The following is a 26,481-nucleotide window of genomic DNA, read 5'->3' on the forward strand; positions in this document are numbered from 1 at the left end:
ACTTGCATAGACATTCATTTTATCACGTCCGTGCAAGTAGTGCCGAAGTTGCGCTGCACGCGACTTCACAGGTCGCCCCCTAGTCGGATCCAACATAGTGTGAACGGCTCTTAAAGAGCACCTGTCATTTCAGGGCCATCATGGCAGGGCCTGTTAGCGGGCATCCACTCACCTGCTGCTGCCACGTTCCTCATCTTGTTGTGTCACTGCCGCATCACCAGCCGTCCCATTAAAGTGAATGGGACAGTCGTAGAGTCAACAGCGGGTCAGAGGAAGAGCCGCTGCGTGACAGACAGTTGCACTTTAAAAATTAGGATTTAAATCGAGTTGATTTAAATCAAGCCTCTTAACTAGTGATTTAAATCAAATCCACCCCAGGAACCACAGAACATGGATATGTGAAGCCTTTTTGCTGGTAATAGTGAACAGCTGGTGTCAGTCACAATGAACAGAGGAGGTGTGTGGTAGTATTGGCTGTGTTATTTGTACAGCTTTGCGCTACTTCAAAGCCCCAGGACAGTGCGATTTTATCTGCAGATTGCCAACATCTCTGCAATTTCATGCAACAGATGTCAATGGAAGTCGCACATGAAATCACAAAAAAATACTGCAGTAACTTTTTCAAATGGTGCTACTTGAAATCGCACCTATTAAAAGCGGAGTTCCGGCCACAGAATCATTTTATTTTTTTTAATATACTTCCCAGTGATCCACCGCTCTTCATACATCCGCTAATCCGGTTTTACACAGTTTAATAATTGATTGGCAATCATAAAATCTTACTTTATAAAACGTTTGCTGAGCGCCGCCATCTTTGTTCTGGTCACCTGAAGCCACAGTATGCAAATGTATGCCCTGCTTCTAGCTGGAGGGGGCAGATAAATGCAGCGCGAAATCTCGCGCATGCCCAGTACTATGCGATCGGCATAGTAAGGGTTTCCATAGGGACGCCCATTATCGCGTTATTTCTTGTTTGCAAATAACGCGATGAGAGGAGCGGCCGGCCGCCTACGTCACTGCCCATTGCCTCCTGGGAGTGATGAGTAAGAGCTCCCAGGACGCATTGCAGGGCAGGAAGTGATGTCGCAGGCCGCGGCCGCAGAGGGAGGAAGTGGAAGGAAAGGGGAGTTGGCAAAACACTGTTGAGTTAGAAACTTTTTAAAGAAATTATAAGTTGATCACAAACCAGAGCTTACCGAGATACCAGAAATAAAAATGAACAGCATGAATAAACACATGAGAATCTTTCTCTGTGCTAATTTTAGGACTCCATAAAAGGCAAAACCAATTATGGCATAACATGCTTGTATCAACATAGTGGTGTCAGAATAGGAGAAAAAGAAAGCAAGAATTAGAAACCCAGGGGTGAAAAAAAAAGGCAGGGGAAAGGGGGAGGAAAGGAGAGGGTATGGTGGAGCCCCGGGTGACGTGAGAAAAATAAAGTAGAAAAAAGTCCTTTTGTATCCTCCCGATTAAGCACTCTGTGATCCAGGCAAGAAAGGAGCCTGCTAGGACATCTGCAGAGACAAGAGAAGAATAATGGGCCCATATCACCCAGAGAACCGTATGTTCACTCACTACATTATAAATCATTTACCATTTTGGGATCCTGAAAGATCTACCTGACCTAGCTTTGTATCCCTGAATCACCTTGGTGTGTTCTCACTTCCACAGCTACAAATTCTAGAACAGCAGCTCTCCAAACCTTCTAAACAAAGGATCGGGTTTACTGCCCTTCAAACTTTAGGGGGGGGGGGGGGGGCTACACTGTGGCCATTGAGAGTAGAAAATGTCCTGGCTTCAGAGGGAGAAGACAATGCCCCATGATTGGAAGGCACAGCGCCCCAACCCGTCCAAAACCCAACGGGAGGCACAGCGCGCCCCAACCCGTCCAAAACCCAACGGGAGGCACAGCGCGACCCAACCCGTCCAAAACCCAATGGGAGGCACAGCGTGCCCCAACCCGTCCAAAACCCAACGGGAGGCACAGAGCTCCCCAAGCTGTCCAAAATCAACGGGAGGCACAGCTCCCCAAGCCGTCCAAAAACCAACGGGGAGGCACAGCGCCCCAAGCCGTCCAAAAACCAACGGGGAGGCACAGCGCCCCAAGCCATCCAAAACCAAACGGGAGGCACAGCGCCCCAAGCCGTCCAAAACCAACGGGAGGCACAGCGCCCCAACCCATGGGAGGCACAGCACCCCAACCCGTCCGAACCAATGGGAGGCACAGCTCCCCAACCCGTTCGAACCAATGGGAGGCACAGCGCCCCAACCTGTTCGAACCAATGGGAGGCACAGTGCCCCACCATCAAAATCAGTGGGAGGCAATGCGCCCCATCATTGGTATCAGTGGGAGGAATAGTGCCCCAATGTCAGTGTCAGTAACTATGCCCCACTGTTAGTGACAGTGGAGGGAATAATGCCCCAAAGGCATGATAAATAGCAAACAAAGGGCTGCAGTTTGGAGACCACTGTTCTAGAACATAAAATAAATAAATCCAGGGGAAAGGTGAAGTGGGAACACTATGAAACATTCTAGGTTTGACAACAGAAAATATAAAAATCAGCGCAAAATTAAAAAAATATTAGCAGCTGTACACTTAAGGCAAATGATACAAAACCCCAGAGATCAACATAAAATACAATAGTGCAGCGCTACAAAGCTAAATTCATATAGAAAGAAATTCTTGTAGAAAAAACAAGTTCATAAAAACAGCAGGCTCCCAATGGTGTACAGGGGTGCATCAAGGTAATCTCTCAATGGGTACATCCCTGCATAACCTCCACCATAGAGACTGCTAGCCGCTCACCTCAAACAATGGACCTCTGAATTAACAGATGGGTCATTCATAAATGTCCATAAAGGGTATCAATCTTTGCGATGCTCTCCTATTGCTGGTATATAATCCAACTGGATGGAATGACTTGTGAAGCAGAATAGACTGTTACAGATATATGCATAGGCAAAACCCTCCTAGATCATATCACGGACGTGGTCTCCAGACATAGGCGGTCTGGTATATGCAAAAAAAATGGAAGAAATATAGTGCTCTCTGCTACAACTCCACATCCTACAACAGGGCATGTTTAGGAGATATTTACACTACATCATTATAGGCTTACCTACAGGTAAAAATTAAAGATGGAAGTTTACTTCCTATTTAAACCAAGTGTGGGTACAGAGCGTTCAATACATTCAATAGAAGAGATGGCCACGGGTGACGTGACTCCTCCCCGTACGCGTTACATTCCAGCTGGTGAAGTCCAGCCCCTGGGACGAAACGCATAAGGGAAGGAGTCACGTCACATGCGCCTATCTCTTCTATTGAATGAATTGAGTGCTCTGCACCCGCACTTGGTTTACGTGCCAGTTTTGTAAGGGATTTGTTTTTTTCTTAATAAATGGACTTGTAGCAGACAGCACTATATTTCTTCTATTGAATGTATTGAACGCTCTGCATATACCAGACCGCCTATGTCTGGAGACCACGTCCGTGATATGATCTAGGAGGGCTTTGCCTATGCATATATCTGTAACAGTCTATTCTGCTTCACAAGTCATTCCATCAAGTTGGATTATATACCAGCAATAGGGGAACATCCTAGGCTGCATTGCAAAGATTGATAGCCTTTATGGGCATGTACGATTTACCCACCTGTTAAATCAGGGGTCCATTGTTTGAGGTGAGCAGCTAGCAGTCTCTATGGTGGAGGGTATGCAGGGATGTAGAGATTACCTTGATGCACATCTTAACACCATTGGGAGCCTGCGTGTCCTCTTTTTATGAACTTCTTTCTATATGAATTTAGCTTTCTAGCGCTGCACTATTGTAGCCTTGGGACTCCAGCACAGCAAACTCACCTTGCGGTTATCTCTAGTTCTAGAGATAACAAGCCATGATTACATTTGAAGCAAACCAGTGCATTGCCTGTGCAGAGCAAAGGAACAGGTTATGGCCCGTACACTCGATCCGAAAATCGGACGACAGATCGTCCCGTTTTTTTTTGCCTGCTAGTCACATATCGAAAATGGAGAAATTACGAAAATTCTCGTACGACAGGATAAAAATTCGTAAGTGATGTAATGTGTATTGCATTTTCGGACAACTGTACTAATTGAATGAAAATTGTGCGAGAAACATTTTTGTGCTTGTTCGATTGGATAATAATTCAAGTGAACCGCCGCGTCCTATCGGATAATAATCAGATGAACTGTCGCGTCCGATCGGATAATAAATTGGATGAACTGTCGCGTCCGATCGGATAATAAATTGGCTGAACTGTCGCGTCCGATCGGATAATAAATTGGATGAACTGTCGCGTCCGATCGGATAATAAATTGGATGAACTGTCGTGATCGGCTCTCGAAAGCTCCGTACTAACAATCCGACTATCGTACGATCGCTTAGAAAGCGGTATTTTGCGTCCGATGTTTGGATCAGGTGCACGGGCCATTAAAGCCCAGCACCCCCCAAGGCACAATACTCACCTTTCAGCTTCCGGGCTCAATTTATTTATGTACAGTATTCTCACAAAATGACTCCTCCAAATTCCTTTTTTGCTTTGATTCAGGTTCCTGTTAGAAGCCCCCCCCCCCCCCCCCCACTTACATCTGTGGTTGCCAAGCTGCCAGCACCAACCACAGCTGCTCCAGTGGTCCAGGAATTTGAAATCCCCGCTCTTCAGTGCAGATCACACTAGGTGCGATTCACTGCGGTGAGAACTGAGACCATTCATTTTGAATGGGCTCAAATCCCACCAAAAGTAGCGCATGCATTACTTCTAGAATTGCACTGCAACAAGATCGCATGGTACTTTTACCTTATGCAATCTGGTGCAGGCAAGCGCATTGCATTTGCGGTGTCATTAACTTAACACTGGCACCTGATGCAGTGCGTTCTGCTGTGAACGGGGCTGTCCACCTGCGGTGCTTCTGGACCAAATTGATTCTAATTGACCAGCACCATCACATTGAATCGATCTGGTCTCTCCCAGAAGCACTGCATGGACAAAAAGAAGAACGGGGGATTTCAGATCCTTTGACCTCTAGGGGTGCTAAAAGCTGGGCTACCCTAGAGGTAAGTCCAGTGGGAATGGGGGGGGGGGGGGGGGTTGTCCGGTGTTAGTTCACCTTTAAGCCCGTTCACACCAAATCCAACTTTTAAATCTTACAACATGTAATGGAAAGCTACCCGCTTCAGAGAGCTTTCCGTTAGCTGCCAGTAACAGTGCCAGGGTAGGCACAGCTGTATTTGCATGAATGCACGTCAATATGCAGCCGCTCGGCGCCAAGGCCCATCGGCAAAGAGGCCGCATATTTTTGACTCTTGGAGGAGTTTTGGGAGCCGGCAAGTTAAAAACTCACTCGGCTTCACTGTCTAGAACAGGAGTGTCAAATTCAATTTCACCGCGGGCCACATCAGCATTATGGTTGCCCTCAAAGGGCCGGTTATATCTGTAGGATTAGATTCCAGAGCATCCCACGCCCCCTTACACCCTTACATGAGATGTCAAGAGCCCCCCCACCATCAGAAATCAAGAGTCACCCACCCTTCCTTACATCACAATGCAACCCCTTACCTGGTGCTACTGCCAGGAAGAAGAGGCGGGTGGATCTGGGAAGAAGAAAATGCAAGGTCTGGAGGACAACCAGAGGAGGGCTGGAGTCCACTTATGGCACTTTTCCACTGCAAGTACCGGCTCGGCTCTACTCAGCCCTGCTTGGCCCGGTTTGCTTTTCCACTGCTGGTACCGCATGGTACGGTGTTGGAACGGTTCGGTACGGTATGGTTTGCTTTTCCACTAAAGTAAAGTGGGTGGGATAACAACGGGGTGGGATTCTCTGACCAATCAGTGGCTAGTAGTGACTGCATGCAAAGGATTGTGGGATATGGTACCGGTTATGGTACCTGTTGGAACCACAATCGAGTAGGTACTGTTTTTGAGAGCCGTACCGTTCGGTTCCATGCAGTGGAAAAGCGCCGCCGTACCGAACCGTTCCTACACTGTACCATGTGGTACCAGCAGTGGAAAAGCACAAAAGTGAGCTGAACCGTTCGGTTCCATGCAGTGGAAAAGCGCCATTACAGAGTCTGCTGAATGCTGGGACCAGGGGAGGCAGAGACAAGGTGGTGTTGTGGCTGCACAGGGAGGTGCAGGATCTGTAGGATGAGTTCTGTCGTCCTCTCTGCTGCAGACTGCTGAGAAAAGGGGGGGGGGGGCAAAGACGATCCTTACTGCAGCAGCACAGAGAAGCACAGGATCTGGCAAAGGAGTTCTGTCCTTCGTTGCCGACTACTGAGACAAGGTGGGGGCAGAGAAAAGTGGGGTGCCGCAGCTACAGGAGAGGTGCGAGGGCCACATAAAATGACCTGGGGGGGGTGCGCATTCGGCCCGCGGGCCTTGTGTTCGACACCTGTGGTCTAGAACCAGCTTAGACACAACTGGGCAGCAAACAGCAGGCTCTACCAGAAGCTTCTCACACATTTACTTCCAAATGCAATGTTACTAACATTTAATTGTAAACTATTACAACTGTAATCTCTTCATGGAAGTGCAGCCTTCCTCCTGTTTTACGAAATTCCACATATCTGCGAGTTATCAAACGCACTGCTCTAGATAACCACACAAAGCAATTTCACTTCCCTCATATATTATCTAGGAACGTGCCTACACAGGCATTTTGCGGTACAGGGACAAGAGTCCTGGCGGAAATAAAAAAACACTACAGAATGCACATATGCCACGAAACGCTGATTTTACTGCTGTGCTTTGCCAGGAGCAGCCTATAAATAGTGGCAGTAAAAATCCGCAGCAGTCAAGTCCCAGGTTTTATAGCAGGTGCAGAGGCTGCCAGAGCTCACCTGCAGAAACAGCAAATTCTGCGAGCCAGCCAAGGAGCCGTGTCAAAGCCGTTTAGCTCACGGCCACTGCTGCTATGGATTAGAACCGGTTCAAGCAGTGACGTCACCGGGAAGATCTGTCTGGCACTTATCAAGACAACCAGGGCTAATTATAACTCCACCGAAGCATTCTTGCCCCCAAGATCACTTCCACAAAAATAAAAAATAAAAATGCACTCTAGATATGCATTAAAGAATTTACCTAGTCAACAGTAATCATGAACATCCTTCAACCTAAACTGTAACTTTAAAATGCTACTTCTTTGAGTGTTGCGATACATTACTGGAAAGCATTGTGCAAAATGGCAACATTTCTTTCTCAGTGTAGCAAACTAAAGCAAAAGGATATTAAAGCAAAATTGCCTTTTCTATGTTTTGGCCAATGCTGGTATGAATGAGCCCTAAGACTATGTTTGTCCCGCTGCATGCAAAGAAACAAAATACAAATATCATTGGAGGTCTAACGCAACACCAGAACAGTCATCCACACTATGGAAGTAGACTGGAATCTGCTGGCTTGCCTTTGAAGTACACAGCAATCGCAGGAAATCATCATCTGTCTACATAAGTCGATAGGACATAGGAGAAGATGGATGGAAGGTGAGCAATGTGAGAAATAAGGGTCACCAGAAAAACAGATCAGTGGAATTTTTCAGGTCATATGATGGCGGCATGGACCATCGTAGCTGGAAAACAAATTACCCAAAATATCACTGACCCCTAACCCAAATCTCAGGCTACGCAACCCTGACAGTAAAATCTTACTCTAAAATGTAATCTTACACCCAACTCCCCAAACCCCTAAATCCTAACCATGCCCCAACTCCCCAAACCTAACCACGTCCCTCCAACCCTCCAAAACCTAACCACGTTCCCCCCAACCCCCTAGGAATCAAACCACACACCTAACCCCCACCTAGCCCCCGCGCAACGTCAACCAACCCGTAGCCCCCCGCGCAACGTCAACCAACCCGTAGCCCCCCGCGCAACGTCAACCAACCCGTAGCCCCCCGCGCAACGTCAACCAACCCGTAGCCCCCCGCGCAACGTCAACCAACCCGTAGCCCCCCGCGCAACGTCAACCAACCCGTAGCCCCCCGCGCAACGTCAACCAACCCACAGCCCCCCCGCGCAACGTCAACCAACCCACAGCCCCCCCGCGCAACGTCAACCAACCCACAGCCCCCCCCCCCCCGCGCAATGTCAACTAACCCATAGCCCCCCCCCCGCGCAACGTCAACCAACCCATAGCCCCCCCCGCGCAACGTCAACCAACCCATAGCCCCCCCCCCCCCCGCGCAACGTCAACCAACCCATAGCCCCCCCCCCCGCGCAACGTCAACCAACCCATAGCCCCCCCCCCCGCGCAACGTCAACCAACCCGTAGCCCCCCCGCACAACGTCAACCAACCCGTAGCCCCCCCGCACAACGTCAACCAACCCGTAGCCCCCGCGCAACGTCAACCAACCCGTAGCCCCCGCGCAACGTCAACCAACCCGTAGCCCCCGCGCAACGTCAACCAACCCATAACCCCCGCGCAACGTCAACCAACCCATAACCCCCGCGCAACGTCAACCAACCCATAACCCCCGCGCAACGTCAACCAACCCATAACCCCCGCGCAACGTCAACCAACCCATAACCCCCGCGCAACGTCAACCAACCCATAACCCCCGCGCAACGTCAACCAACCCATAACCTCCCGCGCAACGTCACCCAACCCATAACCTCCCGCGCAGCGTCACTCAACCCATAACCCCCGCGCAACGTCACCCAACCCATAACCTCCAGCGCAACGTCACCCAACCCATAACCTCCCGCGCAACGTCACCCAACCCATAACCTCCCGCACAACGTCACCCAACCCATAACCCCCGCGCAACGTCACCCAACCCATAACCCCCACGCAACGTCACCCAACCCATAACCCCCTATAATGTACCCCTATCCATAACCCTCTACAACGTAACCCTACACCCAACCCCCTCAAACTTAACCCAAAGCTGAACTCTTAGCTCTAACCCTAAGTTAACACTTTCAAAGTCATGCCACTTTGGATCAGGACAAAAAGGTTTCCAGTATCTGCATCAAAAATAGCCGTGTCCAGGTACTGGTAACAAAACTGACCTATATATTTCTATCATAAAACAATTGCAATACGAGCTTCCTGTACCTTAAATCATCTGATCATTTTTGGCACCAATGAATGTGTATTCTGCAAATTATTCTCATGACTGTTTGCACAAAGGAGAGGCCAGGCAAGCCTGTGGGTCGCCCTTGTAGACAGACTTAGCTTATAAAGTCGATCTTGGATGCCCTTTGCACTTTGGTACAGCTCTGTGCACCTACGGGGTTAAAGCAGAGAGCCTGTGGTACAAAGAACACGCAAAGTACACGGGAACGCCGTCACCCAGCTCATTAACCCTTCCAGCACAGAGCTTATGAAATATGTTTCTGTACCCCTGATCAGCGGGAGAAGGGAGCCCAAATGATTATATAAATAGGCGGGAAGGACAATGTCCTCGGCTCCCAGGTTGGCAGCGTGTTCCCAAATCTAAATTTAGCTTTGACAATTAAGACTGAAATACACACACACACCTAAATTATGTAACCAGTGTAAACACACCGAATACCAATACAGGACCAGTACAAATACACCAGGGGATAGTCCAGTCTACACAGGGGGGCATGCTTGTCCAGGAAGTACCCACAGGGGTTGTGTTGGGGATGGGCACCCCCTTCCCATAACATACATTAATAAACAGCAAACAAGATACTGATCATACTGGAACAATGTGATGAATAGGAACATATAGAGAGCTCAGCCCCCTCACCGCCCTCCACCCTGAGCAGAGGTGCCCCAGTAAGTGCCACCTCCTCCACAATCAGGGACCCCCAGTACCCTCCATCACCTCAGTTACCCACTCGCATATGCCCCCCACCATCCTTGCCTATGAGTCCAGTGCCCCTTTCATCCAAAAGCTTTACAGAAGGGGTCACATCCCCCCAGGTGCTCCCTACACCCCCCCCCCCCCACTACTTATACCCCTGTACCTTTCCTGCTTTACCCAACAGGTGCCCCCTGTAACCTTCTTCTTGTACCCTTCAGATACAACCAGTACCCCCCCCCCCCTCCATTACACCATGTGCCCCCCATAACATCCTACTCCTACCCTTCAGATACCAGTACCCCCCTGTAGCATTCTGCTTCTACCTTTCAGATACAACCAGTACCCCCCTCTGTTACACCATGTGCCCCCCATAACATCCTACCCTTCAGATACCAGTACCCCCCCTGTAGCATTCTACTTCTACCTTTCAGATACAAGTACCCCCCTCCATTACACTATGTGCCCCCATAACATCCTACTCCTACCCTTCAGATACCAGTACCCCCCCTGTAGCATGCTAATTCTACATTTCAGATACAACCAGTACCCCCCTCCATTACACCAGGTGCCCTTCACCTCCCTCTCAGATACCCCTATACGGAGCAGGTGCCACACCTATACTCCTTGCTCTAACAGGTGCCTCTGTTTCATCTTATGGTTACCCTTCATCTACCACCCGTACCCTCCATTACACCAGGTGATCTTTACCCCCCATACACTCCTACACCCACAGGTGCCAGTCTTTCCCTCCTTATTCACAGGTGCCTCTGTGGCCTCTCATACAGCATATGACTCCACTACCCTAATGCAGTTCAGCAGATGCCCCCTCACATCAGGTGCCCACAGCACCCCCCAGGTACTCCTTACTCCTGTATTTTGTAAGGGCTGCCCAACTATGCAATGTGCACACTTCTTCTAGGGTGCTCCTTGTACCCCCCCCCCTCCCCCTCCCCTTCACTAATACCCTCCATCAGGTGCCCTCCTATACCCCTCATACCCTTCCCTAGATTTCCCTGTATTACTCATACCCTCCCTCAGATGACCTCCCTATACCCCTTTCACTCACCCCTCCCCTATAGATGTCCCCTGAAACCCTACCCTCCTAAAGTGCCCCCTGTACTCCCCTCCCCATCAGGTGCATTCCATTCCCTCCCACAGATGACCCTCTATACCCCTTACACCCACTCCTCCCCCCCTATAGATGTCCCCTGAAACCTAACCCTCCTCAGGTGCACCCTACCCCCTCCTCCTCAGGTACCCCTTGTACTCTCCTCCCTCTCCTCAAATGCCCCCTGTACCCCCCTCCTCCTTTTCAGGTACCCTCCATCCCCTAACTTAGGTTTCCCTGTACACCCTTCTTCCCCCTATCACACCCCCTCATTACAGCAGGTGCTCCCCACACCCTCCCTCAGAAGCCCCCTGTACCCTCCTCCACCTCCTCAGATGCCCCCTGTACCCTACTCCACCTTCTCAGATGCCCTCCATCCCCTCCTCAGGTGCCCCCTGTACACCCCTCCTTCCTCTATCACCCCTATTACAGCAGGTGCTCCCCACACCCTCCCTCAGGTGCCCCCTATCCCCCCTCTCCATTACAGCAGGTGGACCCCACACCCTCCTCCTCAGATGACCCCTGATCCCCCATCCTCCTCCGGTGCCCTCCACCCCTCCTCCTCAGATCCCCCTTGTACCCCCCTCCTCCTCCTCAGATCCCCCTTGTACCCCTCCTCCTCCTCCTCCTCCTCAGATCCCCCTTGTACCCCTCCTCCTCAGATCCCCCTTGTACCCCTCCTCCTCCTCCTCAGATCCCCCTTGTACCCCTCCTCCTCCTCAGATCCCCCTTGTACCCCCCCCCTCCTCCTCCTCCTCAGGTGCCCTCCATCCCCACCTCAGGTGCCCCTGTACACCCCTCTCCATTACAGCAGGTGGACCCCACACCCTCCTCCTCAGATGACCCCTGATCCCCCATTCTCCTCACGTGCCCTCCACTCCTTCTCCTCAGATCCCCCTTGTACCCCTCTTTCTCAGATCCCCCCTTGTACCCCTCCTCCTCCTCCTCAGATCCCCCTTGTACCCCTCCTCCTCAGATCCCCCTTGTACCCCCCCTCCTCCTCCTCCTCCTCCTCCTCCTCAGGTGCCCTCCATCCCCACCTCAGGTGCCCCTGTACACCCCTCCTTCCCCTATCACCCCTCTCCATTAGAGAAGGTGCTCCCTGCACCCTCCCTCAGGTGCCCCCTTTCCCCTATCACCCCTCTCCGTTACAGCAGGTGCCCCCTGTTCCCCTCCTCCTCCTCCTCCTCAGGTGCCCCCTGTACCCTCCTTCGCAGGTGCCCCCATCCCCTATGACCCCTGTCTATTACAGCAGGTGCACCCCACACCCTGCTCAGGTTCCCCCTGTACCCCCCTCCTCCTCAGGTGCCCCCCTCCCCCTCCCCTCCATTACAGCAGCTCCTCCCCTGTCGTACCTTGCTCTTCACCTCCACCGTGCTGAGGGACCTGGCGCTGGTTCCGGTGGCCCGGTTCGCCCGGTTCATGTTGCTTCTCCTCTTCTCTCTCTCTCCGCTCTCCTCCTCTCTGCGCTTCTCCTCACTGACACGGAGCCCGGGCCGCCTGCGTCACCGCCACGCCCCCTGCCCGCTCCTCCCGCAACACACGGCGCGTGCACCTGACCTCCGGAGCGCGCAGGTATTCCCCGCCCCCTTCCACCTGCAGAGAAGAGGGAGAGCGAAGGGGAGCGCCGCGTTACGTCATGACGTCGGGCGGGCGGCCGCCATGGCAACGACAACAAATCTGTATCAGGGGGGAGAACCGTCGGGGCTGTGAGTGACTGAGGGGGGACCCCTGAGGAGAGAGACACTGAGGGGAGACCCCTGAGGAGAGAGAGAGAGACACTGAGGGGGGACCCCTGAGGAGAGAGAGAGACTGAGGGGGGACCCCTGAGGAGAGAGAGAGACACTGAGGGGGGACCCCTGAGGAGAGAGAGAGACACTGAGGGGAGACCCCTGAGGAGAGAGAGACACACTGAGGGGAGACCCCTGAGGAGAGAGAGAGACACTGAGGGGGAACCCCTGAGGAGAGAGAGAGAGACACTGAGGGGGGACCCCTGAGGAGAGAGACACTGAGGGGGGACCCCTGAGGACGGAGACACTGAGGGGAGACCCCTGAGGAGAGAGAGACACTGAGGGGGGACCCCTGAGGAGAGAGAGAGAGACACTGAGGGGGGACCCCTGAGGAGAGAGAGACACTGAGGGGGGACCCCTGAGGAGAGAGAGAGACACTGAGGGGAGACCCCTGAGGAGAGAGAGAGACACTGAGGGGGGACCCCCGAGGAGAGAGAGAGACACTGAGGGGAGACCCCTGAGGAGAGAGAGAGACACTGAGGGGAGACCCCTGAGGAGAGAGAGAGACACTGAGGGGAGACCCCTGAGGAGAGAGAGAGACACTGAGGGGGGACCCCTCAGGAGAGAGATACACTGAGGGGGGACCCCTGAGGAGAGAGAGAGAGAGACACTGAGGGGGGACCCCTGAGGACAGAGAGACACTGAGGGGGGACCCCTGAGGAAAGAGAGAGACATTGAGGGGGGACCCCCGAGGACAGAGAGACACTGAGGGGGAACCCCTGAGGTGAGAGAGGTACTGAGGGGGAACCCCAAGGGAGAGTGAGACACTGGGGGGGACCCCTAAGGAGAGAGACACTGAGAGGGAACCCCTGAGGATAGAGAGACACTCTGAGGGGGACCCCTGAGGAGAGAAACACACTGAGGGGGGGACCCCTGAGGAGAGAGAGAGACACTGAGGTGGGACTCCTGAGGAGAGAGAGAGACATTGAGGGGAGACCCCTGAGGAAAGAGAGAGACATTGAGGGGGGACCCCCGAGGACAGAGAGACACTGAGGGGAGACCCCTGAGGAGAGAGAGAGACACTGAGGGGGGACCCCTGAGGAAAGAGAGAGACATTGAGGGGGGACCCCCGAGGACAGAGAGACACTGAGGGGGGACCCCCGAGGACAGAGAGACACTGAGGGGGAACCCCTGAGGAGAGAGAGGTACTGAGGGGGGACCCCAAGGGAGAGTGAGACACTGGGGGGGACCCCTAAGGAGAGAGACACTGAGAGGGAACCCCTGAGGATAGAGAGACACTCTGAGGGGGACCCCTGAGGAGAGAAATACACTGAGGGGGGGACCCCTGAGGAGAGAGAGAGACACTGAGGTGGGACTCCTGAGGAGAGAGAGAGGCACTGAGGAGGGACCCCTGAGGTGAGAAAGGTACTGAGGGGGGACCCCTAAGCAGAGAGAGACACTGAATTGGGACCCCTGAAGACACACTGAGGGGGACCCCTGAGAAGAGAGATACTGAGGGGGGACCCCTGAGGAGAGAGAGACACGGAGGGGGACCCCTGAAGACACAGAGACACTGAGGGGGACCCCTGAGAAGAGAGAGACACTGAGGGGGGACCCCAAGGGAGAGTGAGACACTGGGGGGACCCCTAAGGAGAGAGAGACTGAGAGGGAACCCCTGGGGAGAGAGAGAGAGACTGAGAGGGAACCCCTGAGGATAGAGAGACACACTAGAGGGACCACTGAGGAGAAAGAGAGAGAGACACTGAAGGGGGACCCCTGAGGAGAGAGCGACTGAGGGGGAACCCCTGAGGAGAGAGAGACACTGAGGGGGGTCCCTGAGTAGGGGGGACTAGGGTTGCCAGCTCATCCCTTTAAACCAGGGCACATATGAATTACACAGGCTCTGAGGCTGATATAATGCACATAAGGCAGTGAGTTTAATTACCACCTTAATCAGCCACAGAACCTGTGTAATGAATGTGTGTCCTGGTTTAAAGGGATGAGGTGACACCCCTAGGGGGGACCCCCTGAGGGGAGAGATTTTCAATAGGACCGATGAGCTGAAACCAAGATCCAAGCGTTTGGCTGGCGATTGCAGCATGGCCGAATTGACACGCAACATTGCAACACAAAGCATCTACGGCCCCCTTATCTGTATTGGAGATTTTAGTTGGGCAACCGGGGTGATAAAAACCTCAGCTCAACCACCTGTTTTTACTGCCCACTTCCCTCCCAGCCGTCTGTATGAAAAAGGCGAGAGATGATAGAATACAATATATACCAGTTTGCAGGAAACGCCCAGTTGTGCACAGGTTGGTATCCCTGGTGGCCAGCACACATGGTCAGTCAGATTGGTTGGGTAGATATTAGTGTCCCATATTAGATTGGGGTGAGAGCCTCCCATAGACAACACACACTGGTGGAAAGGAGTTCATACAATAGTCCATGGAGGGGAACAGCCTGGTAAACGTTCTGCTTTTTTTTTTTTTTACAGGCAGAAAAAGTGCCCATTTCCCTCTCTGATTGGTTTACGCTGGAAGACAGCTTCTCTTGGTTTAAAATTAGCAGCCCACGGGCTGGATGGCGCCTCTGACATGGCAGGGGGTCCTACGGATTTGGCAACAGAACCCCCCCTGTGTTCTAGTTGTAACTCTGCTGACTGGATTCTGAAGGGAAATGTTTATCTTCCTGAACCAACAAATGTCATAGCAGGCACCTGCTGGACTCTGTGCAATCCACTATGTGTATGGCATGTTGTATGTATACAATTCACTGTGTATGGCATGTTGTACTATATTGGGGAGGGGGGGGGGGATCTTACAGCCAATGTACACCTTTTTATTATATGAGGCCCTGCAACACAAGCCCATTCCAGTCCCCTGGATGATAAAACAAACATTGTCCAGGGGGGGTCAATAAAACAGACAGGACAGACAGGACCCATGTGAAATTTTTCCACTTTTGCCAGCTTCCTATTGGTGGCCATCACCGTTTACTCCAGCAATGCGTTTGTTGTATCTGAAACATATAGAAGTGTAATTTGTTCTAATTTTGTAAATCTAAAACTAAACCAAGTCTGACAGGGGGAGACCCTGCAGACAAGGGAAATAGGGAGTTTAACCACTTCAGCCACAGAAGATTTTACCCACTTCCTGACCAGGGCCTATTTTGCGATTCGGCACTGCGTGATTTTAACAGACAATTGCGCGGTCGTGTGACGCTGTACCCAAACGAAATTTAAGTCATTTTTTCCCCACAAATAGAGCTTTCTTTTGGTGGTATTTGATCACCTGTGTGATTTTTATTTTTTGCGCTATAAACAATAAAGAGCGACAATTTTGAAAAAAAAAAAAAATATTTTTCACATTCTGCTATATATTACCCCCTTCCTGACCAGGGCCTATTTTGCGATTCGGCACTGCGTTATTTTAAACGGACAATTGTTGCGCGGTCGTGTGACGCTGTACCCAAACAAAATTTATGTCCTTTTTTTGCCACAAATAAAGCTTTTTTTTGGTGGTATTTGATCACCTGTGCGATTTTTTTTTTTTTTTTTTTTTTTTTTTTTTTTTTTTTGCGCTATAAACAAAAAAATAGCGACAATTTTGAAAAAAAAATATATATATATTTTTCACATTCTGCTATATAACATTCCCCAAAAAAAAATTAATCTAAATTTTTTAACATTTTAGGCCAATTTGATTTCTACTACATATTCTTGGTAAAGGGAAAATCGCAATAAGAGTATTTTGATTGGTTTGCGCAAAAGTTATCGCGTCTACTAACTACGGTAAAGATTTCTCATTTTTATTGGTTTTTTTTTACTAGTAATGGCGGCGATTTGCGTTTTTTTGCGGGACTGCGACATTGCGGTGGACAGATCGGACCCCTGACTGACATTTGACACTTTTGGGGGGACCAGTGACATTACTACAGTAATCATGCTAAAAATATGCACTGCTACTGTAATAATGCTATTGGCAGGGAAGGGGTTAACCCTGTGGGTGATCAAGGGGTTAAATGTGAGCCTAGGGGAGTGATTGTAACTTTGGGGGGGGGGGGTGGCTTCCGAGATGACCATAGAGACATGTGATCCTATATAGCAGGATCACATGACCTCTGTGATCATCCCAGGGAGGAGGACGGTCGGCTGTGTTTACAACAGCTGACCGTCCTTCTCTCTCAGCGGGGAATGATCGCTGATGTCAGGCGGCAATCAGAGCCACCTGACACATGCATCGGCTTCCCTGCTGACGAGCAGGGGAGGGAGCGTGCCACCGGCGGCGCGCGCTTGCCCTCTAGACTCCCGAGAGCGAGCGCCGTACATGTACAGCGATTTGCCGGGGAGCGGCTGCCTGCCGCAGTATATCTGCAGCGGGCGGTCGTAAACAGGTTAATGTGCCCAAAATGATGAAAGGAAAACAAATCCTAAAAAATATACAAATTTTATTGAAAACAAGATGGTAAAATCGACACATAAAGATACAGCATTTAAAAGGTGTATCACATAACACAACACGCCCTATAGTGCGGTTGATCAATGCGTTTCGCCCACAATCTGGGCTTCCTCAGGATCCGGATGCGTTATAGACTTTTCAAAAATATACACCTTGTAATCTCGTGGTTGGCCCTGAGTGAAGGGAGATCAGATATCAGCCCAAGCAATTTAACCCTATAAGGATAAGATTGAAAAGGCCATCTGAAATTGTTGGTTTGGTAAGGAGCCATCTATTATCTATATACAGTCATGTGGTGTTGCATGCAGTTTTGGATTTACTTCCACATCAGCCCTAGCCAATTGACCTTATGAGGGTGGAATTGAACAGGTTATCTGTTATTTGGGAACTGGTAAGGAGCCACCCATTTCCTTTTTTTAGTCACGTGGTGTTGCATGCAGGATTGAGATTCGCTGTAATCTTGAGGAAAGAATCATCTGTAGAAATTTCGTTTTGAAGACTTTATTCACCAATAATAATTGCAATTATTGCACATTTTATTTTTTTTTAAGTGGTTGCTTTTCACTATACACTTGTTTTGTTGCTCATGGATTTATATTTGTAAAGCCAACATGATTTCTTAAATTTCACTTAAATAATAGCATTTGATGTATGCTTTATTTCATTTTGAGCGCACTAGTTGCTTTTCATTAATCAGGAGGGAGAGTCTCGCACCCAGCCGGGTCTCTCGTGCAACATCCCTGGATCTAGAGGGGGCTCAGGCAGTGGTGACTGGTGCATTGGGGCGCCGCCCCCCCTATCCATGCATCTGGATTCCAATGGGGTTTTTTTTTAAGCACGTGATTAGAGGAACTCCAATAGTGTGATATTGTTATTAAAAAAGTATTTATTAATTAAAAGGCTGGAACACTCACATAAGACGAAAAGCCGCAAAAATGGCATACAGCGTTATGACAGTCAGCCGGTCCTCTGGCAACAATTCCAATAGTCTATCAGCTTTCCCTACGCGTGTCGTCACTGTCATGTGACTTCATCAGGGGATTATTTTTGCTACTAACGGTTTTATAATGATTATTTCTGATTAAGTGCTTTGAACACATCTTTTTTTTTCTATATGCACCTTGTGAGATTGCAACACATATACACATTTGCCCACCTCTATACATCTTTTATCATTTCCAGCACATGCACTTTATTCATCAGGCACATCATTGCATGTAGTGTTATTATGACACATTAGTGATTTATTTGGTTTTCATACTATTGATAGAATAGCGCAGCACCACTTTCACTTTATTCATTCTGCACCTTTTTGGCATTAGAATTTGCCATTTTCGGTGCTTGCAGCTGTTCTATAGAGATTTTAAAATTTTATATTTTTAAACGTGATAGCGCGTGGGTACCCCCCTTCTTGCAATAGCAAATGAATATTCGCTATTATCACATGGATCCTCCTCCCAGCCAATCAGGACGCTGGTCCTGAGACCCGTTTCCCGATTGGCTGAAAGGAGAGGCCATGCTATTGGCCGAGGAGGAGGAGGGAGGAGACACAGGGGAAGCCGCAGCAGCTGCCTGCCCTCCACGTCAGTCCAGGGTGAGTGAGCCGGCGATGGGGGGGGGGGGGGTGGTATGGTGTGCGAGCTGGTGTAGTCCGTCTGCCACCCCCCTTGGCCCATGGAGCACCAGCCACCGTTGGGCTCAGGTAAGTATTAGGGGGGCTGCTGCACACAGAAGGTGTAAAGGAGAGGCCATGCTATTGGCCAAGGAGGAGGAGGAGGGAGGAGACACAGGGGAAGCCGCAGCAGCTGCCTGACCTCCATGTCCGTCCAGGGTGAGTGAGCCGGCGATGGGGGGGGGGGGGATGGTATGGTGTGTGAGCTGGTGTGATCCGTCTGCTTCCCCTGGCCCATGGAGCACCAGCCTCCACTGGGCTCAGGTAAGTATTAGGGGGGCTGCTGCACACAGAAGGTGTAAAGGAGAGGCCATGCTATTGGCCAAGGAGGAGGGAGGAGACACAGGGGAAGCCGTAGCAGCTGCCTGACCTCCACGTCCGTCCAGGGTGAGTGAGCCGGCGATGGGGGGGGGGGGATGGTATGGTGTGTGAGCTGGTGTGGTCCGTCTGCCCCCCCCCCCCCCTGGCCCATGGAGCACCAGCCACAATTGGGCTCAGGTAAGTATTAGGGGGGCTGCTGCACACAGAAGGTGTTTTATCCTAATGCATAGAATGCACTTTCTGCCTTTACAATAATTTTTACTGTCCAGCCTGCGCCAGACACAAATATCACTTCAAAGTAGCCAGATCTGTGAAGAAAAACAAATGAATTTGTAACACTTCCAAATTTTATAAGCGGAGCCTTCTCTCTACACAACTGTGTAAAGCTGTCATCAAGCTGAAATACCCCATCAGTCACCTTTCAGAAAACTTGCAAGTTCTGAAGCCCTTGAAGTGCCAGCTCTTCAGCCACTTTCTACTGATGACAGCGACAGAGGTTCTCTAACAGCCACCTAACTCTCCTCCTGGACTCATCTCCTCGAAGAAAGCTATTTCAAGATGGAATTTATAAGCCTGATAAATGCAGCATGTCATCACAGACACAGCACCATAAAAATAGTTTAAAAAAAAAAACATCACTACATTATCAGGTGTATTGATACAAGATAAGCAGCGAAGTTCTTCAGTGAAATACTACACATTTCTGACGTTCCACAGCAGGGTGTAGTCAAAGTTTCTATGTTCCATCATACAGGAAAGATCGCTGGCTGCCAACCTTCATGTTTTTCACATGTTTGACTTGAAAGCTAGAACAATGTAAATACATACCTTTCACACTAGTGATCATCTCATATTCCTGGCATGCAGGATTAATTAGGGGTTAAGCGCTCTTTACATCATCTGGGATCTAGAGACGAAAAACAGAGCAATGTAAAGAATTCCAAGAGCAAGCAGGGATGAGATTTGCGGATTGGATGACCATGAGTCCCGCCGTGACCTTGACCAGAGACCACTTGTGTATGGCAAGCTATGCATCTGATCTATAAACAGTCCTAGCTTTCTCCTCTGAGAAATGTATGTTTATGCGACATGCGAAAGATATCAGAATGATGGAGCCAGGTACAGGAAATGCGTACACTTACAACTTTTTTAACGTTTATGTAAAGGCCATGAAAAAAAAACTTTTTTTAAAAAACGTGCAAGTGTACGCATTTCCTGTACCTGGCTCCATCATTCTGATATCTTGCGCATGTCACATGTGTACACTATATTACCAACAGTATTGGGACGCCTGCCTTTACACACACATGAACTTTAATAGCATCCCAGTCTCAGTCTGTAGGGTTCAATATTGAGTTGGTCCACCCTTTGCAGCTATAACAACTTCAACTCTTCTGGGAAGACTGTGCACAATGTTTAGAAGCGTGTCTATGGCAATGTTTGACCATTTTTCTAGAAACACATTTGTGAGGTCAGATACTGATGTTGGACGAGAAGGTCTGGTCTTGGAGTCTGAGTCTGATCCGACTCCAAGTCGCCCCCGATTTCAGGCGACTAATGAAGTCGCCCGCGCACCGCGACTTAGGCGCGGCGTGCAACGACTTCACATAATGGAAGTCAATGCAAGTCGCTCCGACTTTGCAAAAAAATGTGCAGGAACCTTTTTCCTTTTCTTCGACTTGAGTCGCTCCGACATTGCACAGCATGAACCGCTACTTGTCAGGCGACCAAGTCGCCTGACAATTCGGATCAGTGTGAACCGGCACTCAGAGATGAACACAGGGATCCTGTGTTCCTGCTATTCAAGAACGCAGATCTCTGTGTTCATCTAGTAAGCACATCCCCCACACAGTTAGAAAGCAACCCCTAGGGACACACTTAACTCTTTGATCGCCCCTGGTGTTAACCCTTCCCTGCCAGTGTCATTAGTACAGTACCAGTGCATATTTTTAGCACTGATTACTGTAGTAATGTCACTGGTCCCCCCCAAAAGTGTAAATTAGGTATCTGATCTGTCCGCCACAATGTCGCAGTCCCACTAAAAATCGCTAATCGTTGCCATTACTAGTAGAAAAAATTAAAAAATAAATAAAAATGACCTAAATCTTTCCCCTAGTTTGTGGATGTGATAACTTTTGCGCAAACCAATCAATATACACTTATTGGGATTTTTTTTTACCAAAAATATGTAGCAGAATACATATTGGCCTAAACTGATAAAAAAAACTGTTTGATTTTTTAATTTTTTTTTTATTGACTGTATAGCAGAAAGTAAGAAATATTGTTTTGTTTTTTTTGTTTTTTCAGAATTGTCGCTCTTTTTTTGTTTATAGCGCAAAAAATAAAAAAACGCAGAGGTGATCAAATACCACCAAAAAAAAGCTCTATTTGTGGGAAAAAAAGGACATCAATTTTTGTTTGGGTACAGCTTCGCACAGCTGCGCAAATGTCAGTTAAAATAACGCAGTGCCGTATCGCAAAAAATGGCCTGGTCATTAGGGGGGGTAAAACCTTCCGGTCCAGAAGTGGTTAAAATGTGTGGTTGGAGGGGTCTTTATTGCCCAAGAGGCACGTTTAAAGAAGGAATGAGTTCACGACATGGAAATGGCTGGAAATTCCAGTTCTACAAACCAATAATTCTGGCAACATTCCAGTAGCTCACTTTGAGCTGCTGGCTTTTGTACAATCACAGTCAGTCAATCAGTCCTAACGTGTATTCAGTGCCAGAGCTTTCAGTTAAAAACTGGCTATGGTGGAGGAGGTTTCCTGTTGTGGTCCAGTGGAGGTACAGTATCTCACAAAAGTGACTACACCCCTCACATTTTTGTAAATATTTTATTCTATCTTTTCATGTGACAACACTGAAGAAATGACACTTTGCTACAATGTAAAGTAGTGAGTGTACAGCTTGTATAACCGTGTAAATTTTCTGTCCCCCTCAAAATAACTCAACACACAGCCATTAACCACTTCAGCCCTGGAAGGATTTGCCCCTTTCTGACCAGGCCCTATTTTGCAATTCGGCACTGCGTTACTTTAACGGACAATTGCGCAGTCGTGCGACACTCTATCCAAACAAATTTTTGCGCTATAAACAAAAAAAGAGCGATAATTTTTGAAAAAAAAAAAAAAAACAATATGACATTCCCAAAAAAAAAATGTAAAAATCAAATTTTTTGTTACTTTTTTTTTTTTTACATTTGAAGTTTATTTATTATTAGTCAATACAAAAAAAGAAAAGGAACTCACGATACTCCAATAATTTTACATAATAATTCTAAATCATATTAAATCAGACAAAACAAAAAAAAAAAAAAAAACAACTCCCCCCTACAAAGCCAATTCTGCTCCACCATCCTATAAGCTCTTATATATATCCAAAGACCTAAAATGAACCCACGGTTCCCACAGCTTTTTAAATCCTCCAATATTCTCACTAGCTACCGCAGCTAATTCTTCCAGATCATGAATTGAATTCACAGCTCCCACCCATTCCCCCAATGTAGGTGTTCTAGTTGACTTCCAATATTTAGGAATAATAGATTTGGCAGCATTCAGTAAGTGCTTCACCAACGACTTCTTATAATCGCTCAGTGACCAGTTCATTATATTCAGAAGTCAGCATTCAGGGGTAAAATCAACAGTAGTGTTAGTGATGAGTTGGATCTGACTCAACAATTCTTTCCAAAATTGTTGTATATTGACACAGCTCCACCATATGTGTACCATCGTACCCCTATCCTCACCGCAACTCCAACAGACATCTGATATTCCTGGAAACCACACATGTAACATTTTAGGCCAATTTGTTTTCTGCTACATATTTTTGGTAAGAAAAATCGCAATAAGCGTATTTTCTTCGGTTTGCGCAAAGGTTATCGTGTTTACTAACTACGGGAAAGATTTATGTCATTTTTATTGTTTTTGGGTTTTTTTACTAGTAATGGCGGCGATCTGCAATTTGTTTGCGGGACTGCGACATTGCGGCGGACAGATCGGACCCCTAACTGACATTTTTGACGCTTTTGGGGGGACCAGTGACATTACTACAGTAATCAGTGCTAAAAATATGCACTGTTACTGTAATAATGACACTGGCAGGGAAGGGGTTAACACTGTTGGTGATCAAGGGATTAAATGTATGCCTCATGCTTACTGATGTGTGTGTGTGTGGGGGGGGGGGGTTCTGTGACAGACACAGAGATCGCAGTCTCAGCTGTGATGAGTCTGCAGATCCCTTCCTTTGTGTCACTGAGAAGATCCGCCTGCTTTGTTTACATAAGCAGGCGGGTCTTCTCAGTTTCCATGATGATCGGGGAAGGGAGGTGGCAATTGCTGCCTCTCCTCCTCCGGCCCGACTCCCGCTGTGTCTAAACACAGCGGGAGCACGTCTCCGGCAGCGTGCGATGTAGGTCTACTTCGCTGGACCCAGGGGTGCCGCACTGCCGCAGTAATATTACTGTTGGCAGTCAGCAAGTGGTTAATGTCTAAACTGCTGACTACAAAAGTGAGTACACCCCTAAGTGAAAATGTCCAAATTGGGCCCAAAGTGTCAATATTTTGTGTGGCCACCATTATTTTCCAGCACTGCTTTAACCCACTATGGCATGGAGTTCACCAAAACTTCACAGGTTGCCACTGGAGTCCTCTTCCACTCCTCCATGACAACATCAAGGAGCTTGTGGATGTTAGAGACCTTGCGCTCCTCCACCTTCCGTTTGAGGATGCCCCACAGATGCTCAATAGGATTTAGGTCTGGAGACATGCTTGGCCAGTCTATCACCTTTACTTTCAGCCTCTTTAGCAAGGCAGTGGTCGTCTTGGAGGTGTTTGGGGTCGTTATGTTAGAATACTGCCCTGTGGCCATTCTCCGAAGGGAGGGGATCATGCTCTGCTTCAGTATGTCACAGTACATGTTGGCATTCATGGTTCCCTCAATGAACTGTAGCTCCCCAGTGCCGGCAGCACTCATTCAGCCCCAGACCATGACACTACCACCACCATGCTTTACTGTTGGCAGGACACACTTGTCTTTGTACTCCTCACCTGGTTGAGGGCACACACGCTTGACCATCTGAACCAAATAAGTTTTTCTTGGTCTCATCAGAGCACAGGAGATGGTTCCAGTAATCCACGTCCTTAGTCTGCTTGTCTTCAGCAAACTGTTTGCGGGCTTTCTTGTGCATCATCTTTAGAAGAGAAAAGATATAATAAAATATTTACAAAAATGTGAGGGGTGTACTTACTTTTGTGAGATACTGTATTTCTCTTTACTTCCTGTCTTGGAGCCAAGTGGGGAAATATCTCCAAAAAGACTAAAAATCCCTTAGACAGTCATTCTGCAGAATAGGTGTCTCCACTGGAACATTCCTCTAACTTCCTAATCCTGCGACAGCAATTCAATTTTGGTTCATTGGTCACCAGGGTGAGTAAGTCTCTCCTGGGAGACACCAACACCAAAAAAAAGGGAAACCACTGGGGGGTTCTAAACTTTCCCCAATCTATCCAAAGCTTAAAAATAATTTTGGCTTCAGGTAAACTTTAAGCTGGCCACACAAATCAGTTTTGTATTTTTTTCTTGTAATTCAGTCTAAAATTGTATTTTTATTTGAATTTTTCAAAATTATGATCAACTTTCAAATCACTATCCAATTATAACTCCACTGAAAGTGTAAACATTTTAATGTCTGTCTTAATGGTTTAATTTGTTATACAAATAGATTTAAGTGAATCAAATTTTTCCCTTTTTAAATAAATTATTATTTTAATAAATTAATAAAAAATATATATTTATAAATGAATAAATCTGAATTCCCATCATGCCTCTGCCTATGGGAGTCATAATTGTAACTGCAAAGCATCATGGGAGTTGTAGTTCCGCAACAGCTGGAGGGCAGCCAGTTTGACACCTGTATGTAATTATTGTATAGCGATTTGAAAGTTGATCATAATTTTGAAAAATGAAAAAAAAATATTAACTATGTAAACTAAATTACAAGAAAAAAAAAATACAAAACTTATTTGTGTTGCCAGCCTAAAGTTTACCTGAAGCCAAAAAGTGTTTTTAGCTTTGGATGGATTGGGGAAAGTTCCTCCACTACAATGGGTAATAAAAAGGAAATTGGACTGTGTTATTGTATTGGTTTAAGGATTTGTAACTAAATTTAGAAAGGGAAGTTTTTATTGACGGCCATGTTTGATGATTTTTCAATTCTGAGAATTTAATAGTGTGAAAATACCACAGACACCCAATTATAACTCCACTGAAAGTGTAAACATTTTAATGTCTGCCCTAATGGTTTAATTTTTTTTATTCAAACAGATTTAAATAAATCAAAATTTGCCCTTTTTAAATACATTATTATTTTAGTAAATTAATAAAAAAAATATAGATTTATAAATGAATAAATCTGAATTCCCATCATTCCTCTTCCTATGGGAGTCATACTTGTAACTGCAAAGCATCATGGGAATTGAAGTTCCTCAACAGCTGGGGGGCTGCCAGCTTGACACCTGTATGTAATGATTGGATAGCAATTTGAAAGTTGATAATAATTTTGAAAAACTAAAAAAAAAAAAATTTTTAATTTAGACTGAATTACAAGTAAAAAATACAAAACTGATTTGTGTTGCCAGCTTAAAGTTTACCTGAAGCCAAAACGTGTTTTTAGCTTTGGATAGATTGGAGAAAGTTCCTGCTCTACAATGGGTAATAAAAAGGAAATTGGACTGTGTTATTGTATTGGTTTAGGGATTAACTAAATTTAGAAAGGCAAGTTTTTATTGATGGCCATGTTTGATGATTTTTAAATTCTGAGTATTCAATAGTGTGAAATACCACAGACACCCAATTATACCTCCACTGAAAGTGTAAACATTTTCATGTCTGCCCTAATGGTTTAATTTTTTTTATTCAAACAGATTTAAATATATAAAATTTTGCCCTTTTTAAATAAATTATTATTTTAGTAAATTAATAAAAAAAATATAGATTTATAAATTAATATATCTGAATTTCCATCATGCCTCTTCCTATTGGAGTCATACTTGTAACTGCAAAGCATCATGGGAATTGTAGTTCCGCAACAGCTGGAGGGCTGCCAGTTTGATACCTGTATGTAACGATTGGATAGCAATTTGAAAGTTGATCATAATTGTAAAAAACTAAAAAAAAAATAATTAAAAATTTAGACTGAATTACAAGTAAGAAATACAAAACTGATTTGTGTTGCCAGCTTAAAGTTTACCTGAAGCCAAAACGTGTTTTTAGCTTTGGATAGATTGGGGAAAGTTCCTCCTCTACAATGGGTAATAAAAAGGACATTGGACTGTATTATTGTATTGGTTTAGGGATTAACTACATTTAGAAAGGGAAGTTTTTATTGACGTGACGGCCACG

General features: G+C 47.5%; 2 protein-coding genes across 2 annotated transcripts in view; both read right to left on the reverse strand.

Moving 5' to 3' along the window:
- The window catches only part of PARD6B (par-6 family cell polarity regulator beta), a 76,587-nt gene extending 64,196 nt beyond the window's left edge, over positions 1-12,391 (reverse strand). Inside the window, exon 1 of the mRNA XM_082272204.1 lies at positions 12,258-12,391. Within this exon, the coding sequence (XP_082128330.1) occupies positions 12,258-12,326 (69 nt within the window). The 5' untranslated portion in view covers positions 12,327-12,391. The remainder of the gene's footprint in view (positions 1-12,257) is intronic.
- Positions 1-26,481, reverse strand: part of BCAS4 (breast carcinoma amplified sequence 4) — a 1,047,728-nt gene that overhangs the window by 324,955 nt on the left and 696,292 nt on the right. The gene's annotated exons all lie outside the window — the stretch shown is intronic.

This window comes from Pelophylax lessonae, assembly GCF_965119305.1.
Source record: "Pelophylax lessonae genome assembly, chromosome: 11".
NCBI lineage: Eukaryota > Metazoa > Chordata > Amphibia > Anura > Ranidae > Pelophylax > Pelophylax lessonae.